We start from the raw sequence: 20,959 nt of genomic DNA, 5'->3' as shown, positions 1-20,959 counted from the left end.
CTGGTGCACGCTAGTCGGCGTGGCCTAATGGATAAGGCGTCTGACTTTGGATCAAAAGATTGCAGTTTCGATTCCTGTCGCGGAAGTTCTTTGAATATTTTTAATTACAATTTGAAGAATACATATTAAACTGTTGTGCACTGCTGGTGCACGCTTGTCCGCGTGGCCTGGATTCTACTTCCGGCCGTGATAGCAACGGACGTGTGTGGAATGTGCTCCGCCGGAGCGGTATCAGCGGCCCAGTCGGGCCGCGGAAACAGGTTTTTTGCTGATGAAGCCCTGGACTATCAAGTTATTTTGCCGTCGCTGCCAACAGGTGCGTCTGTAGCGAATACTGTTTTTCTTCACGGGGATTTGAAAGCCAGGCCTTACCGTGTAGAAGACTTTCGGGACGCGTTGGTTCATCTCGGAGTGCTTCCTGAAGTGATAGCTTTGGGGGCGTTCCAGATGAACCATGTTTGGGCCGTCACTTTTAAAAGTGCAGAAGCTACGAAGAAGATGGTAGGAATTGGGGAAGTTCTGGTCAAGGAGAAACGGTGCCTTGTGGTTGACCCCGAAAATCAAGAAGTGCGCATCAAGCTTTACTGGGTGCTACATAATGTTCCGGACGAAGAAGTGCGCTCTGCTCTAGCACCGTACGGGAAAACAAGTGATATCTACAAGGAGCGCTGGCGAGTGCACGGAATAGCTGACAAAGGCTCGTCTACGCGCACGGTTGGTCTAAAGCTCAAGCCTGGTGTAACTCTAGAAGATTTACCCCATCAGTTGCGGGTTGCAGGAATCATGGCTCTACTCGTTGCGCCGGGACGCCCACCGCTATGCTTGAGGTGCCATGCCACAGGCCATATCAGGCGCGACTGTCGGGTACCGCGTTGTGCCAAATGTCGGCGATATGGCCACGATGAAAGCGTCTGCGTGCGAACCTACGCAAACGTGGCCGGAGTCAAAGCAAGCGATGAACTGTCGACGGAACATCTAATGGACGAGGCAGACGCGGCCGAAACTACCCCCGAGGCAGACAGCTCGCGAACTATTGGTGCAGCAAACGTGTCACATGTGAAGCAAAAGGCTGCAGTCATTATTGCGGAAGACACAGCCATCGCTTCAACAGAGGCTGTAGAGACACTGGCGATGGGCGCTCCAACGAGCCAACACATTGCACCTGACGCGAGTGTCGAGCAGAGCCCTGAGACAACGGACGTCATTATGGCAAGTACCAGCAGCCCTGCACCAAAACGACTCCATGAGGATGGCAAGGAAGGGCACAAGACCGACCAGAACGCAACGGATGAGCCGCCTGTGAAAACGACACCCCATCGAAGGACTACATTTAAACCCGCACCGAAAATACCGCTCGAGCCACGGCCCGAGCGGAAACCGCCGGCCCCGCCGGCGACGTGACAAGGTGTCGAGCCTTCTTTTTTCCAACCGGACACTATCAGCGGAAGGGACCGGAAAGACAGTGTGTTGACGTCGTCACGGCGAGATCTAAATTCTAATCAAAATGGCTGGAACGACTAGGATTTTCTATAAAAATGTGAGTGTTTTGCCGTCTTGTGATAAGCAAGGGATACTATGCGGTTTGTGTTTATAAAAACAAAAATGGCTGTTACTTTCCGAACGCCTCTTTATGTAGGCACTCTTAACGTGCGGGGCCTGTCGACACGGAGAAAGCAATACCAACTGAGTCGACTTTTTATGGAAAATGACTTGGACGTAATTGCCATACAGGAAACGAAGATCGAAAGTCAGGAAGGAACAAACCGCATGGTTGAACCTTTTAGGGCGTACTACAATGTATGCGTTGCGCATGCAGTAGGTACAGCCGGTGGTTGTGCGCTGTTTCTGAAGCACACCACAGGCATATCTGTAGATAGTGTGTACGCGTGTGACACTGGACGACTTATTGTATGCGACATAACGTTGCAAGCCCAGAAGGTCCGAATAGTTTGTTTACATGCTCCAAATGCATCCAGTGAGCGCCGATTGTTTTTCGAAAGTGTTGAACATTATCTGAATTGTGACAGAGCAATTATAATGATGGGGGACTTTAATTGCGTAACCAGAGTAGAAGACAGGACAAGAGATGCACCGATACGAGATGCGAGTGTGTCGGTACTAAATGCGCTGACTGAAGGTCACCTGTTAGAAGATGTAGGGTGCTTCCTGTCAAATGGCACATTGCCTCGGTTTACCCACTACCAGGGGGACAGCCACGCTAGATTAGATCGTATTTATGTTTCGGCAGATTTGGCACCGGTCTGCAATAAGTATGACGTTAAAAACGTTTTCTTTAGCGACCATAGTTTGGTTGTGTGTGCGCTAGGTCCGAGGAAACCGGCGAAATTTAACTGGCAGCTGTGGAAATTCAATGTTAAACTCCTCAATGATGAGGTATATATGAAGGAAACAAAAGGAAAAATTGGAGACCTACTAGCACATGAACCGGAGTGTTATGCGGAGGCATGGGAACATTTTAAGGAAAACGCAAAAATCTCAGCCGTCGAAAGAGCCGGGGCATTGCGGAGGAAGCAAAACAAAGAAGAAACTGAGCTCCAAAGCCAGCTTGATTTTTATTTAAATGCAGAAGCTACAGCTCCGGGTAACTTTGCCAGAGAAATTAAAGAAATTAAAAACAAACTAGAAATTATTAATACAGAAAAGTACAGGGGTGCAGTTGTACGAGCACGTGCGGAAAAAATGTATATGGGTGAAACCCCCACCAAACGCGCTCTATCAGATGAAAAAAGCTATGCGTCGCGCAACGAAATAAAAGCGATAATGTACAGAGATGAAGTTGTGCAAGACGAGGAACTGATACGTCGCGCATTTGTTGATTATTATCGTGATTTAGTAGGCCACGAACCACAGATTGTGGAAGGTTTTCAAAGCGATTTCTTGATACACATGCCAAAACTTGAAGCAGAAGTTAAAACGAATCTCGAAGCCCCAATCAGCGTTACAGAGCTTGAGGGGGCAATCGATGAATTGAGTACAGGGAAATCGCCAGGCCCTGATGGTTTTGGCTCAGAATTCTACAAGGCTTTTAAAACGGAGATAGCAGTTGTCCTGCATAACGTAATAAAGGAGGCATACAGAACAAAGAAGTTGCCTCCTTCTTTCACGCAGAGCCATGTTGTACTTTTTCCAAAAACAGAGGATCCAGCTGCCTTGCTCTCTGTACGAGCCTATCGACCGATATCCCTAACGAACACGGACTACAAGATATTCGCTAAAGTTTTGGGCAGGAGACTGCAAAGTGTTATAACCAGGCTTGTGGGGCCGCATCAGACTTGCGGCATAAAAGGAAGGTCCATTGTAACAAACATACACGTGGCTAGAACCGTCCTGGAGTGCTGTGATGCGTACTGCGGGAGGGTCGCCATGGTACAACTGGATTTAGAGAAGGCATTCGACAGAGTTGTGCATAAAGTCCTTTTCAACATTCTAGAACACATCAATGTCGGGAAGGTCCTATCAGAAGGTATAGAAATGTGCTACGCAGACATTTCTAGCAGGATTAAAATTAATAAATCATTAACTGCCAGTTTCCAGATAAAGTCCTCTGTTAGGCAAGGATGCCCTTTGTCTCCGTTACTGTTCGCGCTGTACCTGGAGCCTTTCTGTTTGAAAATCATGTCATCGAGTGCAATAAAAGGTTTTAGGTTGAGCACAAGCGAGGTTAAGCTACTTACGTACGCTGACGATATTGCAGTTTTCTGTTCTGACCAAGACAGTGTCAGGAATGCCATCAGTGTGGCGAGGAGTTTTTGTAAAGTGACCGGAAGCGTTATCAACTGGAGCAAATCTTTGGGCTTTTGGCATGGGGATTGGGACGATACCCCGGACGTCTTTGAAAGCATGCAGTGGACGGTTTCGCCAACGAAATACCTCGGGGTTCCTTTAAATCACTACAAAGACACTAGTGATTATTGGAGAAATGAAGCGGAACAAATAAAAGAAAAATCGACCAAATTTGGAGGGAGAGACTTATCTATATTTGCAAGGTCAACAGTATGTAACCTTTTTCTTGTAGCCAAGATTTGGTACGTTCTGCAAGTACTGTGTGCGACGAGAGCAAGCATTCAAAGACTCCACAGAGTGCTAGCAGTGTATATATGGGGATCAACTTGGGAACGTACAAGCCGCACAAATTTATTCCGGTCAGTGAAAAGTGGCGGACTGGGCTTGGCGCATTTGTTTCTAAAACAGGTAGTGTCCAGATTTCTCTTTATACGAGAGCAAAGCAATGCTTTCCTACGTACTGTGATTCAAATGCGATTGTGTGACGCTATGCCAGCGTTTATTGTGTCGTCTGATCGGGTTGATGGGCCGAAAGTACGAGGCTTCCTGCGAGAAGTCGTCTGGTCTTACGAGTTCCTCGCAGCACGGTTCTCATTACAGTATCTAAGCAATGTCACACGAAAGAAACTGTACAAAGATGTTGTTGATGTATGTATGCCAGAACCACTGTATCGCACCATGTTGTCAATAGGAGCAGGCAAAGACGTACTGAAAAGGGTGAAGCGGATGCCAGTACGGTCCACGGTGAAAACGTTTTTCTTTCACTTGCACACCGGAACTCTGCCCGTTAAACCGTGGTTAGAGCAGAAGGGTATCTTCGTGCCTTGGACGATAAACTGCTTATTGTGCAAGCAACCAGAAACTATCGACCATATTTTTCTTGATTGCATAGATGCCACCTTCTTATGGGACATACTGCAACGAACTTAAAAAAAAGAGCTACCGATTACCCCATATGGCATCCGCTTCCTCCCAACCGATAATGACGAAGGAGTGCCGCATGACATGTTTATGGCTTTATGTCTTCACAGCATCTGGAAAACGAGAATGGCAGTGTATCATGCAGATATGAACGCACAGCCAGCCAGAGAGTACTTCAAAGAAAGTATTGCGTTTATTCGTGAGCTGTATAAAGCACAGATTGATCCACCAGCATGGATACCTGTATTAGATGCTCTTGTAAACCTGAAGCGCTTTAAATACCCACGCTTACCCAAAGCGGGCAAGCGTTTTTAATTACCTTATGTAGTGTGCATTTGTGATTGTATCGCTTTGTTTCATTCCTGAGAAAGGTAATAAAAAAAAAAAAAAAAGTCCGCGTGGCCTAATGGATAAGGCGTCTGACTTCGAATCCGAAGATTGCAGGTTCGAGTCCTGTCGCGGACGTTCTTTGAATATTTTTAATTACAATTTGAAGAATACATATTAAACTGTTGTGCACTGCTGGTGCACGCTTGTCCGCGTGGCCTAATGGATGAGGCGTCTGACTTCGAATCAGAAGATTGCAGGTTCGAGTCCTGTCGCGGACGTTCTTTGAATATTTTTAATTACAATTTGAAGAATACATATTAAACTGTTGTGCACTGCTGGTGCACGCTTGTCCGCGTGGCCTAATGGATAAGGCGTCTGACTTCGAATCCGAAGATTGCAGGTTCGAGTCCTGTCGCGGACGTTCTTTGAATATTTTTAATTACAATTTGAAGAATACATATCAAGCTTTTGTGCACTGCCGGAGCACACTTGTCCGCGTGGCCTAATGGATAAGGCGTCTGACTTCGAGTCAGAAGATTGCAGGTTCGAGTCCCGTCGCGGACGTTCGTTATATATTTTTAATTACAATTTGAAGAATACATATTAAACTGTTGTGCACTCCCGGTGCACGATTGTCCGCGTGGCCTAATGGATAAGGCGTCTGACTTCGGATCAGAAGATTGCAGGTTCGAGTCCTGTCGCGGACGTTCTTTGAATATTTTTAATTACACTGTGAAGAATGCATATTAAACTGTTGTGCACTGCTGGTGCACGCTAGTCGGCGTGGCCTAATGGATAAGGCGTCTGACTTCGAATCAGAAGATTGCAGGTTCGAGTCCTGTCGCGGACGTTCTTTGAATATTTTTAATTACACTTTGAAGAATACATATCAAGCTTTTGTGCACTGCCGGTGCACACTTGTCCGCGTGGCCTCCGCAATTTTTTTCCCGTGTTCTGTGGAATGTCAGCGTCGGTTGTGTATCGACCGACACGGTGTTTTTGGCTGACTTTTCGAGTTTGCGCGCATGCAAAGTGGAGGATGCGACGAGGAGGTGCCTCAGACCACTTCGAGACAAGCACCAATCAACCCTTTGGGTGGCCAGACAGACCCCCCGTACATCATTGCGGAACACCAGTCGGGAAAATCACATGGCCGACAGAGGTAGGCACCATGCGGAGCGCGCCCCTTTTTATTACGTAAACGTATGGTAGTTGAGCTAACAACCCCATTGCGTGTAGCAACTTTGAATGTTAGAGGACTGGGAGCACGAAGGCGGCAATGTCAGCTTAATCGCCTGCTTATTGATAATGACCTTGACCTAATAGCTGTGCAAGAATCAAAGATAGCGTCACAAGAACATGCTGACCGCATGGTGCCCCCTTTCCGCGCCAACTTTGAAGTGTGTGTGTGTCACTCCGTTGGGACATCGGGTGGTTGCCTTATCTTCATTCGCAACACATTAGGTATAAGTATGGAGTCTGCATTTGCATGTGAATGTGGCCGCCTCTTGGTTGTTGATTTTTCTTTTTTAAACCTACACTGGCGCGTTGTATGTGTTTATGCCCCCAATGTTGAAAGTGAACGTAAATGTTTTTTTTGATTCCATTGAGCCGTACTTGAATTGTGACAAGGTGTTGCTTGTATTGGGCGACTTCAACTGTGTATGTGCTGCTACTGACCGAGTGAAGTGTAGACCAGTGAGGGACAAGAGCGCGGAACTGTTGACTCAATTTGTGCACGATTATTTATTGGAGGACGTTGGAAGTGTGTTTTCGGCTGGAACACGGCCTGATTACACACACTTTCAACGCGACAGTCACGCAAGATTAGATAGACTGTATGTTTCTGCTGATGTCGTGCCACTATGCACAGCCTATGATGTAAAACCTGTGTCGTTTAGTGATCATTGCCTTGTAAGCGCGACTTTTGGAATGAAGGGAAGGAAATCACGCTTTAATTGGTACCTTTGGAAACTAAATGAGAAAATTTTAGACGATGAAGGATTTGTCAAGGAAATTAAAAGTGATCTTGATGGTGTACTAGCTGAGCAAGTGGACTGCTTTGCCGTTGAATGGGAAAGTTTCAAAGAACGAGTGAAGCTTAAAGCTATAGGAAAAAGTAGCGCAATTCGGTATAAACAGAAAGGAAAAGAAAGGGAACTTCGCGAACAACTTGAGTGCTTGGTTAGGATGGAAACCAATAAGCCAGGAAATTTTAGTAAAGAAATAAAAGACCTGAAGAGTCAGATCGAAACAATTGACACTGACAAGTATAGAGCAGCAATAATACGCTCAAGGAGCGATAACTTGTGGGCAGGCGAAGCGCCTACAAAGCGGGCGCTATCAGATGAAAAGCGGTACGCTTGCCAGAAGGAAATCAGGCAAGTAAGATACGAGGGGCACATTACAAGCGACCCTAGTGAGATTAAGCGCGCTATTACGGAATACTTTGCTGAACTTTTCGGCAATAGGCGCGAGCATGCGCAAGGGTTTGAAGGGGATTTCCTCCGACTAATGCCAACACTCGACAATGATGTAAAAGAGCGTCTTGAATTGCCTATTACTTTGGAAGAGATAGAGAAAGCAATAGATGATCTTCCGTCTGGAAAAGCGCCGGGGCCAGATGGGCTGAACGCTGCCTTGTATAAAACCTTTAAACATGATGTTTCTCAGTTCCTGTTACAAGTGATAACAGAAGCCTATAAACGCAAAAACGTTCCACTGTCCTTTGGTATTTCACACATTGTACTTATTCCCAAGTCTGATGATGCGGTGAAACGAATGTTAGTGGGTTCTTACAGACCTATCAGCCTCACTAATGTCGACTACAAGGTGTACATGAAAGTACTAGCCAGACGACTTCAGAGTGTAATCAACAAATTAGTAGGGCCGCACCAAACCTGTGGCATCAGAGGACACAGCATTGCTACAAATATACATGTGGCCAGAACCGTATTGGAATGTGTTGACGCGCTTGGAAGCCAGGTAGCTATGATACAGCTGGACTTGGCTAAAGCGTTCGACCGCGTTTCACATGACATTCTTTTCTCCATCCTAGAGCACGCTAACCTGGGTAGTGTAATAGTAGAAGGAGTAAAAATGGCGTACGCAAATTGTATGACACGCATTATAGTTAATGGTGACCTTACTGAGCGCCTCACAGTGCGTTCTTCGGTGAGGCAAGGTTGTCCGCTCTCTCCCCTGCTTTTTGCAGCGTATCTAGAGGCTTTATGTCTGGCCATTATCAACAGTGACTATGTCACGGGTTTCAAGCTGCAATCTGCTGAGGTGAAACTTCTTGCGTATGCGGACGACATAGCGGTATTTTGCACGAACAGAGAAAGCATTTGTGAAGTTACAAACACTCTGGAAAGGTTTTGTAACCAGACTGGATGTCATGTAAACTGGGAAAATTTCTGGATTTTGGCACGGTAAATGGGATATTACACCGCAATTTTTCTCACGGCTGCAATGGTCTCCCATGCCAAGGTATAGCCCCTAGAATGTTATCGCGATCCCAGCCCACTTTGGAACGAAGAGATGTCAAGGGCGAGAGAGAAAGCGGGAGCATGGCAGGGAAGGAGTCTGTCAATTTTCTCACGTGCCTTTGTCTGCAATGTTTTTCTAATTTCAAAAATATGGTACCTCATGAATGTGCTGTGTGATTCGCGGACCTCTATTCAAAAATTGCATCGTATATTTGCCGTCTTTCTTTGGACTTCGACCTGGGAAAAAACGAGAACAAACCTGTTTCTTTCAGTGAAGAGTGGAGGCCTTGGACTAGTCCATTTGTTTTTACGTCAAGTGGTATCACGTTTTATTTTCTTTCATGATCAAAATGACACCTTCTTAAGAACGGTTATACAGGTCCGATTGCAGAGGCTACTCCCAAGAAACAGTGTCCTCTGGTGAGAACATGTGTGGTGCTGTAACCGGATTTGACACCTTCTTAAGAATGGTTATACAGGTCCGATTGCAGAGGCTACTCCCAAGAAACAGTGTCCTCTGGTGAGAACATGTGTGGTGCTGTAACCGGATTTTCGCGCGAGGTTGTGCTCTCCTGTATGTTGTTAGAAGTGCGTTTTTCCCCAGACTATTTGTGCAGTGTTCCCAAGAAAAAGCTGTACAAAGATCTTGTGGATATCGTGCTGCCGGTGCCATTGTACCGGGCGCCTTATCGTGGAGGCCCAGGGCAGAATATTTTAAAGCGAGTGAAGAAGATGCCAGTTAGGCCAGGCGTGAAAACATTCTTTTTCAAGTTACACTCTAATACATTACCTGTCAAAACGTGGCTTCAAGAAAAGGGAATCTTTGTCCCTTGGACAACGAACTGTCTTTTATGTAAGAGGCCAGAGACAGTCGAACATGTTTTTCTCGACTGCTGGGACGCGATATTCCACTGCGATGTCCTACAAAGAACTATAAAGAAAGAGTTACCACTAGACCCTTATGGTATCAGGTTTTTACCGGTTGATCACGAAGATGTACCATATGATTTGTTCATGCTTCTTGGCATCCACAGCTTGTGGAAAACACGAATGCAAGTAAGGCATGCAGATGTTAATACGCACAGTGCACGTGAAAACTTTATTGAAAGCGCTGCTTACCTTCGGGAACGCATCCGGGCACAGCATGACCAACCTCAATGGGTAACACTTCTTGATGATTTAGTGAGTTTGAAGAAATTTTAACTTTGCTCGCCTCAGCTCAAGCGTAGCTGAAGTGCTTTATCGTTTGTGACTTATTGTTCCTCATGTGAACTTCGGAAATAAAGAAAAAAAAGTCCGCGTGGCCTAATGGATAAGGCGTCTGACTTCGGACAGAAGATTGCAGGTTCGAGTCCTGTCGCGGACGTTCTTTGAATATTTTTAATTACACTTTGAAGAATACATATTAAACTGTTGTGCACTGCCGGTGCACACTTGTCCGCGTGGCCCAATGGATAAGGCGTCTGACTTCGAATCAGAAGATTGCAGGTTCGAGTCCTGTCGCGGACGTTCTTGGAATATTTTTAATTACATTTTGAAGAATACATATTAAACTGTTATGCACTGCCGGTGCACGCTTGTCCGCGTGGCCTCATTCTGCTTCCGGCAGGCGAGCTGAGCGGTCAGCAGAATCATGGGCTCCAGTGGAGCAGCGACAGCGGCCACTTTTGGCCGCGGAAACAGGTTTACCGACGAAGAGAAGGAGTACCCGTTTATTTTGCCGCAACTGCCGAAAGGACGAGTAACGATCAACACCGTGTTTTTACACGGGGATGTACGTGCGAGACCCTACAAGGTTGAAGATTTCAGGGACGCCCTATTCCCGACGGGCCTGCTACCTGACGTGGTATGCATAGGGGCGTATCAAATTAACCACGTCTGGGCGGTGACTCTCAATGATGTGACTGCCACAAAACGCCTGCTGGCCATGAAGGAAATGCAAGTGAAGGGACGACGGTGCGTCATTGTTGACCCACAAGACCAGCAGGTGAAGCTTAGGCTTCACTGGCTGCTGCACGGCGTTTCCGATGAGGACATCCGGACGGCGTTCGCAGCATTTGGCAAGGTGGAAGAGGTGAGCCGAGAGCGGTGGCGTGTCCAAGGCATGGGAGACAAGACCTCTACTACCCGGACCGTGCTCCTGAAGCTGATCAGCGGCGTAAAACTGGAAGACCTGCCTCATCAGGTGCGCGTCGGCGGAGAGCTAGCATTGGTGGTCGTTCCCGGGATGCCCATGCAGTGTCTGCGCTGCCAATGCACGGGACAAGTCCGCCGAGATTGTAAAGTTCCCCGCTTTTCAAGGTGCAGCCGTTTCGGCCACATTGATGCTGACTGCGTCAAATCGTATGCAGCCGTGACAGGACCAGCAGCGAGTGACGTTGCTGCAGAGCACGTTATGGACGTGGTCGAGACGGAGGACGCCGCCAATGGAACCGGAGACCTGGTTCCAACAGCGACAGTCAGTGGGACATCGACCGTCGGCGCAGAAGGCACGGTGGCTGAGGCTGGCGAGAAAATGAGCACGACGGTACAGGTCCTGTCTTCAGTGGGTCATGCTACGGGGGGCCTTAACGACGAGGCACCCGATGACGGCACGACAGCAATGCTGCAGGATGAGGATACCAACGACGTTGAGCAGACTGCAACTCTCGGTGCCCCAGTCAAGCGCCCCCACGACGCGACGAAGGACCGGGGCGGTAGTGCAACCAGCACCAGCGAGGGGCCACCGCCGAAGGCGCCTCATGGGAGGCGGATGGGCTTCAAACTAAAACCTAATATTCCACCTGAAAAAAAGCCTGTTGTCAAAGTGGGGATGGTGACCAACGCCAGCAAGCCGGAAGGTCCCGGAGGTGGCTAGCCGAGGGCTAGTCGTGAAGGGTAAGCACCATGCTCCGGGCCTACTTTTTTTTCCTTAGTTAAGATGGCTCTCTTACCGTCACTTACTATCGCCACATTAAATGTGAGAGGGTTGGCGGCTAGTCGTAGGCAAAGTCAGGTCCTACGGTTGGTCACTGACCAAGACATAGACGTACTAGCCGTCCAGGAGACCAAGGTTGACGGAGAGGTGGAGACCGGGAGCATGGTGCCGCGTTTCACGACTAGATATTATGCGGTCGTGAGTCACGCGGTAGGGACGTCCGCCGGTTGTGTTCTGTTTGTAAAGAAGTGGCCTGATCTTGTTGTTCAAAGTGTATTTTCATGCCAGTCTGGAAGGATTGTTTTTTGTGATTTTGTTTATCGTGAAATTGAATTTCGAGTCATGTGAATATATGCGCCGAATTCTGTAGAACGCACCTTATTTTTTGAGAACCTTTTTCAGTATATTTGCAACGATAAGTGCATGATTTTGTTGGGGGATTTTAATTGTGTTTTGAGTGCTCGGGGTAGAGCCAATAATGCCGGTATTCGTGATAGAAGCAGCAGTGTGTTGACTAAACAAATAAGTGAAAATGAACTGGACGATGTTTGCGAGTGTCTGGAGGGGGAGCGGCAAGTAATGTACACGCGATTTCAAGGTATCAGTCACGCGAGGTTAGACCGCAAGTACATATCGCAAGACATGATTCCAAAGTGCCATAGTTATTCTGTGGCACCAGTATCGTTCTCAGATCACTGCTTGGTGAAATGTAACATAGGCACGGAGAGGAAGAGAGAATCTTTTAATTGGGAGCTATGGAAAATGAACGCCTTACTACTAAAAGACCAACCATTTGTAGAGGCAGTACATGAGGCCGTTAGAGAGGTTTGTGAGGAAAATAGTCAAACAACAGCAGAGAAATGGGAAGGGTTCAAACAAAACGTAAAAATGAAAGCCTGTGAAAGATCGAGCTGCTTAAAGTTTGAGAAGGAAATGAAAGAAAAGAGCTTGCGAAAGACACTTAAGCAGCTGATAGCGCTTGAGTGCGAAGAGCCAGGGGCGTATAAACAAGATGTGCGAACCATTAAAGAAAAAATCGAGCAGCTCGACAAAGAACGGTATCAAGGTGCGATTGTGCGCGCAAGAACAAATGCATTAGTAGCTGGAGAGACGCCCACTAAAAGGGCGCTTGGACTTGAAAAAGCGCAAGGTCGAAGGAATCACGTCGATAAGATTCTATGGAATGGCACAACTGCCGACGACAGTAAGAGTATAGGCCAAGCGTTTTTAGAGTATTACCAGTCCCTCTTTGCGTTTCAAGAAGCGAATGTATACGAATTCAAAAAGGTCTTCCTCGGTCGCATGCCGCGATTGAGTGACGACACAAAACAACGATTAGAAGAGAAAATAACAGAAAGCGAAGTTGAAAAGGCAATTGAGGATTTGAATCAAGGCAAATCACCTGGACCTGACGGCCTGGGCGATTGTTTATACAAAGCTTTCAAGAAGGAACTGTCACCGTTGCTAGCACGGCTGTTTAATGATGCGTATGAGAACGAAGCTTTGCCACCTTCTTTTGGCAAAGCACATACGATACTCCTCCCTAAGAGTGATCAAGTGGAGAAACTTAGGCTAGTGACATCTTACAGGCCCATATCTTTAACCAATATAGATTATAAAATTTTCATGAAGGTTTTGGCAGCCAGACTTCAAAGTGTAATAAAGGAAATTGTCGCAGACCACCAAACGTGTGGGATCAAAGGAAGGCCGATTTTTTCGAATATTCACACGATGCGGTGCGTGCTCGAGTGCTGTGATGTCACCTCGGGCGGAGTCGCAGTGCTCCAGCTCGACCTTGAGAAAGCCTTTGATTGTGTCTCTCATGATATATTGTTTGCCATGTTCGATCAAGTTAATGTTGGTTCCATAATCACTGAGGGAGTGGCGTTGGCGTAAAAGAACTGCACAACACGCTTAATTGTGAATAAATCATTGGGGGGCCCCATTAACGTCATGCGTTCTGTGCGTCAGCGCTGCCCCCCCGGTCCTCTTTTGTTTGGAATTTACTTAGAAACTATGTGTTTGGCCATAATTGAAAATGATCAAATACGCGGTTATAATTTGGCAGACACAGAAGTCAAGCTCTTGGCATATGCAGATGACATCGCAGTGTGTTGTACAAGCAAACAAAGTGTGACGGAAACGATAAGGGTAGTGAAAAATTTTTGCGATGTGACGGGCAGTAGAGTGAACTGGGGCAAGTCGCTTGGTTTGTGGCACGGAGAGTGGTCATCAGCTCCGGAAAATTTTGCAAATGTGAGCTGGATAAGAGCCCCGACCAGATATCTAGGAGTTCCCATGGACAGTTACGAAAATAGCGATGAATACTGGATGAACCAAACAAAAGAAACTAGAGAAAAGGCAGAAAGATGGAAAGGCATCAACCTGTCCGTTTTCGCTAAGGCAACGGTGTGTAACATGTTTTTATTACGAAGTTGTCGTATGTCATGCAGACGTTGTACTGTTCAAGGGTAAACATGCAAAAGCTGCACAGAGTGTTCGCAGTTTTTATCTGTGGCTCTACCTGGGAAAGGTGTAGCCGAACAAATCTGTTCAGGCACGTGAAGGAAGGAGGGCTGGGCTTGGCGCAGCTTTTTGTTCGACAGCTTGTCAACCGCTTTTTGTTTTTTCGCGATGTGCGCGATCCTTTTTTGCGCACCGTATGTCAGCTCAGGTTGAGCGACGCATTGCCTGCATATGTCGTTAGTACGGCAAGCATGACCGGAACACTTCGTGGTTATTTTAAGGAAGTGGCCGACAGTGTGCGTTTCCTTTCAGTTCGATTTTCAAACGATTACCTTTGTCCAAGAAAAGGAAAACACTGTATAAAGAAGTGTGCGACATTGTGTTCCCAGTGCCGGTATACAGAGCCATATACATTGGAGGTACAGGACAAGACGTCCTTAAACGGGTGAAACGAATGCAGGTGCCACCAGGGGTTAAAACCTTCTTTTTTAAGCTCCACACAGGAACGCTCTCTGTGAAGACATTTGTGGAAGAACGAGGCTGTCTTGTGCCGTGGGGATCCCACTGCTTGATCTGTCAGAAGCCGGAGACCATTGATCACGTTTTCTTGCATTGCTGGGCGGCGGTTTTCTTATGGGACGTTTTAAAGCGAACGCTGAAAAAGGAGTTACCGGTGGACCCCCAAGGAATCAGGTATCTGCCAATTAAAGATGAAGACGGAGTACCGTATGATCTTATTATGTTGAATGCCCTCCAACCTATATGGCGAGCTCGCATGGCCGGGTACCATTGCGACACCGACGCTCGGCCAGCGCGTATATAATTCAGAGTGTGTATGTCCGTATTTATTGAAATGCAGAAAATACAAGATTGTGTACCGGATTGGCTGTCGAGGCTCGAACCTCTGACAGTCATGAAGGAATTTTAATTTAACAACGTCTGTCCAATGCGGATGGACGGCTTTCTAGCGCTTTTTTGTTTCTTGTCTTCCTTTTTTCCTCTTACAAGAGGCTTGCATTTGTGTCACGAGTGTGAAATTCATATGTGCGATGTTATATTGAAAACCGGTAATAAATAAAGAAAAGGTCGCGTGGCCTAATGGATAAGGCGTCTGACTTCGGATCAGAAGATTGCAGGTTCGAGTCCTGTCGCGGACGTTCTTTAAATATTTTTAATTACACTTTGAAGAATATTATACTAAACTGTTGTGCACTGCCGGTGCACGCTTGTCCGCGTGGCCTGATTCTACTTCCGGCTTCCGTCCGGTATGGTCGTGGAATGTCGAGCTCCGCAGGAGCGGCTGTTGCGGCCCGTTCGGGCCGCAGAATCAGGTTTTCGGAAACGACCCAACAGGATTATCAACTTGTTTTGCCACAGCTGCCACCAGGAACTACTGTACTTACTACTGTGTTCTTACACGGTGATTTGAAGGCAAGGCCTTATCGCGTCGAGCATTTTCGCGATGCACTAGTCCGCCATCAGCTCATGTCGGAAGTCGTTGCCCTCGGGGCCTACCAAATGAACCACGTCTGGGCCATCACCTTCAAAGACGTTCAAGGCAAGAAGAAACTTTTGTCTACCAAAGCTTTTATCGTGAAAGACCACCGTTGTGCTGTGATTGACCCCTGCAACCAAGATGTGAGAATGAAGTTGTACTGGCTTCTCCACACCACGCCCGATGAAGACGTCAAAGCAGCCCTGGCACCATTCGGAACCGTGACCGAAATCTCCAGAGAAAAATGGCGTGTTACCGGTTGCAACGACAAGGGGTCACATACACGCCTAGTGTCGTTGCATTTGAAGGCAGGGGTGTCAGCCGAAGACCTGCCGCACCAGGTGCGAGTAGGGGAGGACCATGCTCTAGTCATCGTGCCAGGAAGGCCTCCGCTTTGCCTCCGGTGTCATTGTACTGGTCATATACGTCGCGAATGTCGCGTGCCACGCTGTGGCCTGTGTCACCGCTACGGCCACGAAGAAACCCAGTGCGTGCGTAGCTACGCGAACGTCACTGGGCCGGGTCGTAGTGACATATTAGACGAACACCTGATGGATCAGGTCGACGCCGAAGAGAAAGTAGCAGCAAGCGAAACACATTCCAGCGAGGACAAGACGCCTGAGGCCACGCCCCCCGATGTAGACGAAGCGCAGAAACTTCAGAGTGCCTCTGGGGAACTACCGCAAAAGCTTACCCCTGCAAACGATACCCCAAGCGTAACTACTGTCAAAGAGCCTGGGCCCAGCGAAACACGGGAAGGCAAGAAGGACGAAACGTGCACCGACGTCACTATGGGAATGCCGGCTACGGCAGTTACTAAGCGCCCGCGAGAAAAAGCGAGCAGCGACGACCAGCGCTCTGACTCAAAGTGTGCAGAAGAACCTCCCTCCAAAACAGCGTCCACCCGTAGGTCTAGCTTCAAGCCGAAACCTACCGTGCCACCAGACAGGAAACCGACGCCGTCTGCGCCCCCGCGTTAGCGGGAGCATGGTTCGGCTAAACACTTCGTTGCGGGACCGGTGAAAGACTTACACCTACAATGGACAGTCACGGATGGCAACTCAACCAAGCGACGGGCTGCATCGGGTGCAGCAAAGGCAGCAGTGGTCACTGGTCTAGCGTTGTAAGTTTCCACTCATCTGAACAGTATCTTGTGTCGGTTAGTGTAAACTTTACTTACAATGGCCGTTAATCCTGGAATAGCCCTTCGTGTTGCAACACTAAACGTACGCGGCTTCGGAGCCCGAAGGCGGCAACTTCAACTGAGCCGCCTGTTATTAGAAAATGATATCGACATTCTAGCTATCCAGGAAACAAAAATCGAAAGCGAGGAACAAACTGATGCGATGGCGGAAATCTTTCGGCCACGATATAATCTCTGTGTGTGCCACGCCGTGGGTAAATCAGGGGGGTGCGCAATTTTCTTGCGTAACTCTGTCGGCATTGTAGAGCAGTCTGTCATCGCTTCTGAAAGTGGTCGGTTAGTAGTTTGCGATTTTCATGTTAAAGAGGCACTATGGCGAATTATTTGCATTTACGCACCAAACAAAGCTAGTGAGCGTTTAGATTTTTTCCGTTACATCGAAACCTTCTTGAAATGCGAAAGAAATGTGTTACTAATAGGAGACTTCAATTGTGTATGCATGGCTGAAGACAACGCCAAGAACCTACCGATACATGATAAGAGCGCATTGCAACTTAGCGCAATCGTTCAGGAATACGACCTAATCGATATAGGCGATGTACTGCGAGAAAAGCGAGTTCAGTTCACGCATTTCCAACGCACAAGCCACGCCTGACTTGACCGAGTGTATCTGACAGCAAGCCTCTTATCTTTTTGCACAACATATGCCGTCAAGCACGTAAGCTTTAGCGATCATAGCTTAGTAACTGTTACAATAGGCACAAAGCGTAAAACGAGCACCTTTAATTGGGAGCTCTGGAAATTCAATGATAGCCTCCTGCAAGACGAAATCTTTTTCGAAGTAATAACGGCAAAAATTAAAGAAATGCAGGAAAACGACTTCATCAGCCCTGTCGAGTTGTGGGAGCACTTTAAGTGTGAAGTTAAGATGAGCGCAATCGAAAGAGCCAGTGTCGTGCGCTACAAGGCAAGACAGAAAGAAACCGAGTTGCAGCGTACTCTAGACTATCTCTTAAATGCGGAAAGTACTGTTCCTCGCCTGCTTGCAAACAAAGTTAAAGAAGTCAAAAGGCAACTCGAGAATATTGATACGGAAAAATATCAAGGTGCGATGATAAGGTCGCGTGCCGAGCGGCTCTGGATGGGCGAAACACCTACCAAGCGAGCGCTAAGCGACGAAAGAAGCTACGCTGCGAAAAATGCAATAACAGAGCTGCGCTACCAAGGTGCGCTTTCCACAGACCAAAAGGTTATCGAACGAGCACTAGTGCAACGTTTCAGAAACTTGCTAGGCTGCGAAGCGAATGTGCAAGAGGGCTTTGAGACCCATTTTCTGAAATTATTGCCGCGATTAGAAGATGAAGTAAAAACACAACTTGAAAGACCAATAATTGTTAGTGAACTGGAAAATGCAATAGATGATTTGCCTACAGGGAAAGCTCCGGGGCCGGACGGGCTTGGTGCCGCATTTTATAAATACTTTAGACATCAAATGGCAAAAATGCTCCTCAGAGTTATAGAAGAAGCTTATAAATCTAAAATGCTGCCTCCGTCATTTAAACGAAGCCATGTCGTACTACTACCAAAGACCAAAGACCCTGTAAAATTATTGTCATCCGAAGCATACCGACCCATAAGTCTAACTAACACGGATTATAAGGTTTTTATGAAAGTTATAGCTAAGCGAATTCAGTCTCTGATTACAAACTTGGTCGGTGAACATCAAACTTGTGGAATCAAAGGGAGAACCATACTCACGAATATTCATGTGACCAGAAGTATATTGGAACTATGTGACCTAATGCACGCACGGGTAGTCATGATTCAACTCGACTTAGAAAAAGCTTTCGATAAGGTAACCCCCAGCATTCTTTTCTCCCTCTTGGAACACATCAACGTAGGTACCATCATTCATGATGGAGTAAAAATGGCTTACACTGGCTGTTCTTCGAAACTAATTATTAATAAAAAATTAACCGAAAGCATTACAGCATACTCTGGTGTAAAACAGGGATGCCCTGCCAGTTCATTGCTATTTGCAATTTACCTCGAACCGCTGTGTTTAAATCTAATGATGAACAAAAAGATACGCGGTTTCCGGCTCTTTTCACGTGAAATAAAGGTCTTATCCTATGCTGACGATATCGCAGTATTCTGCACTGATAAGGAAAGTATTCAGGAAGCTATGCATATCGCAAGAACTTTCTGCAGCCTTACAGGAAGTGCAACAAGCTGGCAAAAATGCTTAGGTCTTTGGCATGGTGAATGGGAATCTACGCCAGAAATTTTTGACACTATAAATTTCAGCGAGACACCCGCTACTTACCTCGGCGTACCACTCGAACATTACCGCGACACGACCGAGCAGTGGACAGCAGATACTGATACTGATGAGCAAACAAGAAACTGGGGAGGACGGAATCTCTCAATGTTTGCGCGTGCAACTGTGTGCAACTCATTCCTCGTGGCTAAAGTGTTCTATATGTTACAAGTATTATGTATGTCTAGGATGTGTGTCCAAAAATTGCACAGGATATTCGCAATGTTTGTTTGGGGATCGGGATGGGAACGTACAAGCGGGCTAAACTTATTTCATTCCGTGAATAACGGAGGTCTTGGTTTGTGTAATTTGTTTTTAAGACAAGTAGTCTCAAGGTTTATTTTTCTACGCGACCAAAGGAATGCATTTCTACAAACTGTTATACACGTACAACTACACAATGCCTTATCTGAGTTCATTGTTACATCATGTGGAACACCACAAGTAGTGGTGAAAGGATATATGCGCGAAGTGGTAAGCGCTTTTCGTTTGCTCAAAGCCCACTTCTCACTTGAATATTTGTCTGTAGTCGGCCGGAAGAAATTGTATAAAGACCTCGTGGATATTTTGTGCCCCGTGCCTGTATACCGTTCAACATACGCTCTAGGGCCTGAACGCAATGTCTTGAAACGCGTAAAAAGAATGCCTATCAGGCCGTCTACCAAATCTTTCTTCTTTCTTGTGCACAGCGGCACGCTTCCCGTAAAACCATGGCTAAGAGAGAAGGGTTTGTTTGTACCATGGAGTGTCGATTGCGGTATATGCCATAAACCGGAAACTATAGACCATATATTTCTAGATTGTTGGGACTCAATGTTCTTGTGGGATATCCTACAAAGAACAATCAAAAAAGAATTCCCTCTGACACCATTCGGTATTCGCTTTCTGCCTTTTGAAGAGACGGGAGACGTGCCGTGTGAAACAATAATGTTGCTCTGCATGCACAGTGTCTGGAAGACAAGAATGGATGTAAGGCATGAAGCTCTCCAACCTCGTTCTGCTCAAGAATATTTCGCAGAAAACATCCTGCACCTACGTGACATACATAAAGCCAAGGGGGAGCCACCAGCGTGGCTACCCATATTAGACAAATTGGCCACAGTTCGGTTCCCCTAACCAAGCTGCATTACCCAAAATGCAGCCGGTGTTTTTACCATAGTACAACTACCTCTTTCTGTTTTTAACTCTAACGCGTGGAATGTTCTACTGAGAGCAAACGTGTTACCTTTTTTGTACGTGCCTTATGTGTAAAACAGGTAATAAAGAAAAAAAAAAGTCCGCGTGGCCTAATGGATAAGGCGTCTGACTTCGAATCAGAAGATTGCAGGTTCGAGTACTGTCGCGGACGTTCTTTGAATATTTTTAATTACACTGTGAAGAATGCATACTAAACTGTTGTGCACTGCCGGTGCACACTTGTCCGCGTGGCCTAATGGATAAGGCGTCTGACTTCGAATCAGAAGATTGCAGGTTCGAGTCCTGTCGCGGACGTTCTTTGAATATTTTTAATTACACATTGAAGAATACATATTAAACTGTTGTGCACTGCCGGTGCACGCTTGTCCGCGTGGCCTAATAGTCTGCTTCCGGCTACCGTTCGGTGCGGACGCGGAATGACTTGCTCCGGTGGGGCGGTGTTTGCGGCTCAGCCGAGCCGCGGAAACAGGTTTATTGGCGATGAAGACAAAGAATACCAAGTTGTTTTGCCGCAGCTGCCTACAGGACCCTGCGTTTTGAATACTGTATTCCTTCACGGGGACGTGACGGCAAGACCTTTCCGCGCCGAAGATTTCCGGGACATGCTGGCTCGTCTGGGACTACTGCCCGAGGTTGTCACCTTGGCTGCGTTCCAGATGAACCACGTTTGGGCGGTTACGTTCAGGAACTCGGAATCTACAAAAAAAAATGTTGACGTGCGGCGAAGCTGAGGTAAAAGAAAGAAGGTGCCTTGTGTTGGACCCGGCTAACCAGGAGATACGCGTGAAGCTTTTCTGGCTCCTTCACCATGTCCCAGACGAAGACGTCCGCGCGGCACTCGCAGCATATGGAAAAGCCGGTGACGTGACCAGACAAC

At 47.0% G+C, this 20,959-nt stretch overlaps 1 protein-coding gene and 10 non-coding genes across 11 annotated transcripts; all 11 read left to right on the top strand.

The window, feature by feature from the left end:
- The first annotated feature begins 210 nt into the window (after positions 1 to 210).
- LOC135910471 (uncharacterized) lies at positions 211 to 2,401 on the top strand. The gene has a single exon (XM_065442503.2). It carries the CDS (start codon positions 211 to 213, stop codon positions 1,399 to 1,401), a length of 1,191 nt encoding a protein of 396 aa, XP_065298575.2. The 3' UTR covers positions 1,402 to 2,401.
- A 2,716-nt stretch (positions 2,402 to 5,117) lies between these two features.
- Positions 5,118 to 5,190, top strand: TRNAR-UCG (transfer RNA arginine (anticodon UCG)). Its single transcript has one exon. It is a non-coding gene; the product is annotated as a tRNA-Arg (tRNA).
- Positions 5,191 to 5,260: 70 nt separating this feature from the next.
- Positions 5,261 to 5,333, top strand: TRNAR-UCG (transfer RNA arginine (anticodon UCG)). Its single transcript has one exon. It is a non-coding gene; the product is annotated as a tRNA-Arg (tRNA).
- A 70-nt stretch (positions 5,334 to 5,403) lies between these two features.
- On the top strand, positions 5,404 to 5,476 carry TRNAR-UCG (transfer RNA arginine (anticodon UCG)). Its single transcript has one exon. It is a non-coding gene; the product is annotated as a tRNA-Arg (tRNA).
- A 70-nt stretch (positions 5,477 to 5,546) lies between these two features.
- TRNAR-UCG (transfer RNA arginine (anticodon UCG)) lies at positions 5,547 to 5,619 on the top strand. The gene has a single exon. It is a non-coding gene; the product is annotated as a tRNA-Arg (tRNA).
- A 70-nt stretch (positions 5,620 to 5,689) lies between these two features.
- Positions 5,690 to 5,762, top strand: TRNAR-UCG (transfer RNA arginine (anticodon UCG)). The gene has a single exon. It is a non-coding gene; the product is annotated as a tRNA-Arg (tRNA).
- Positions 5,763 to 5,832: 70 nt separating this feature from the next.
- TRNAR-UCG (transfer RNA arginine (anticodon UCG)) lies at positions 5,833 to 5,905 on the top strand. Its single transcript has one exon. It is a non-coding gene; the product is annotated as a tRNA-Arg (tRNA).
- A 4,074-nt stretch (positions 5,906 to 9,979) lies between these two features.
- Positions 9,980 to 10,052, top strand: TRNAR-UCG (transfer RNA arginine (anticodon UCG)). Its single transcript has one exon. It is a non-coding gene; the product is annotated as a tRNA-Arg (tRNA).
- A 4,958-nt stretch (positions 10,053 to 15,010) lies between these two features.
- On the top strand, positions 15,011 to 15,083 carry TRNAR-UCG (transfer RNA arginine (anticodon UCG)). Its single transcript has one exon. It is a non-coding gene; the product is annotated as a tRNA-Arg (tRNA).
- A 5,077-nt stretch (positions 15,084 to 20,160) lies between these two features.
- On the top strand, positions 20,161 to 20,233 carry TRNAR-UCG (transfer RNA arginine (anticodon UCG)). Its single transcript has one exon. It is a non-coding gene; the product is annotated as a tRNA-Arg (tRNA).
- A 70-nt stretch (positions 20,234 to 20,303) lies between these two features.
- On the top strand, positions 20,304 to 20,376 carry TRNAR-UCG (transfer RNA arginine (anticodon UCG)). The gene has a single exon. It is a non-coding gene; the product is annotated as a tRNA-Arg (tRNA).
- The last annotated feature ends 583 nt before the right edge of the window (positions 20,377 to 20,959 follow it).

The sequence above is a fragment of the Dermacentor albipictus genome, chromosome 2 (genome assembly GCF_038994185.2).
Source record: "Dermacentor albipictus isolate Rhodes 1998 colony chromosome 2, USDA_Dalb.pri_finalv2, whole genome shotgun sequence".
Taxonomy (NCBI): domain Eukaryota; kingdom Metazoa; phylum Arthropoda; class Arachnida; order Ixodida; family Ixodidae; genus Dermacentor; species Dermacentor albipictus.
Note: the sequence above shows the minus strand (reverse complement) of the source record. Positions and strands in the feature narration are given on the sequence as shown.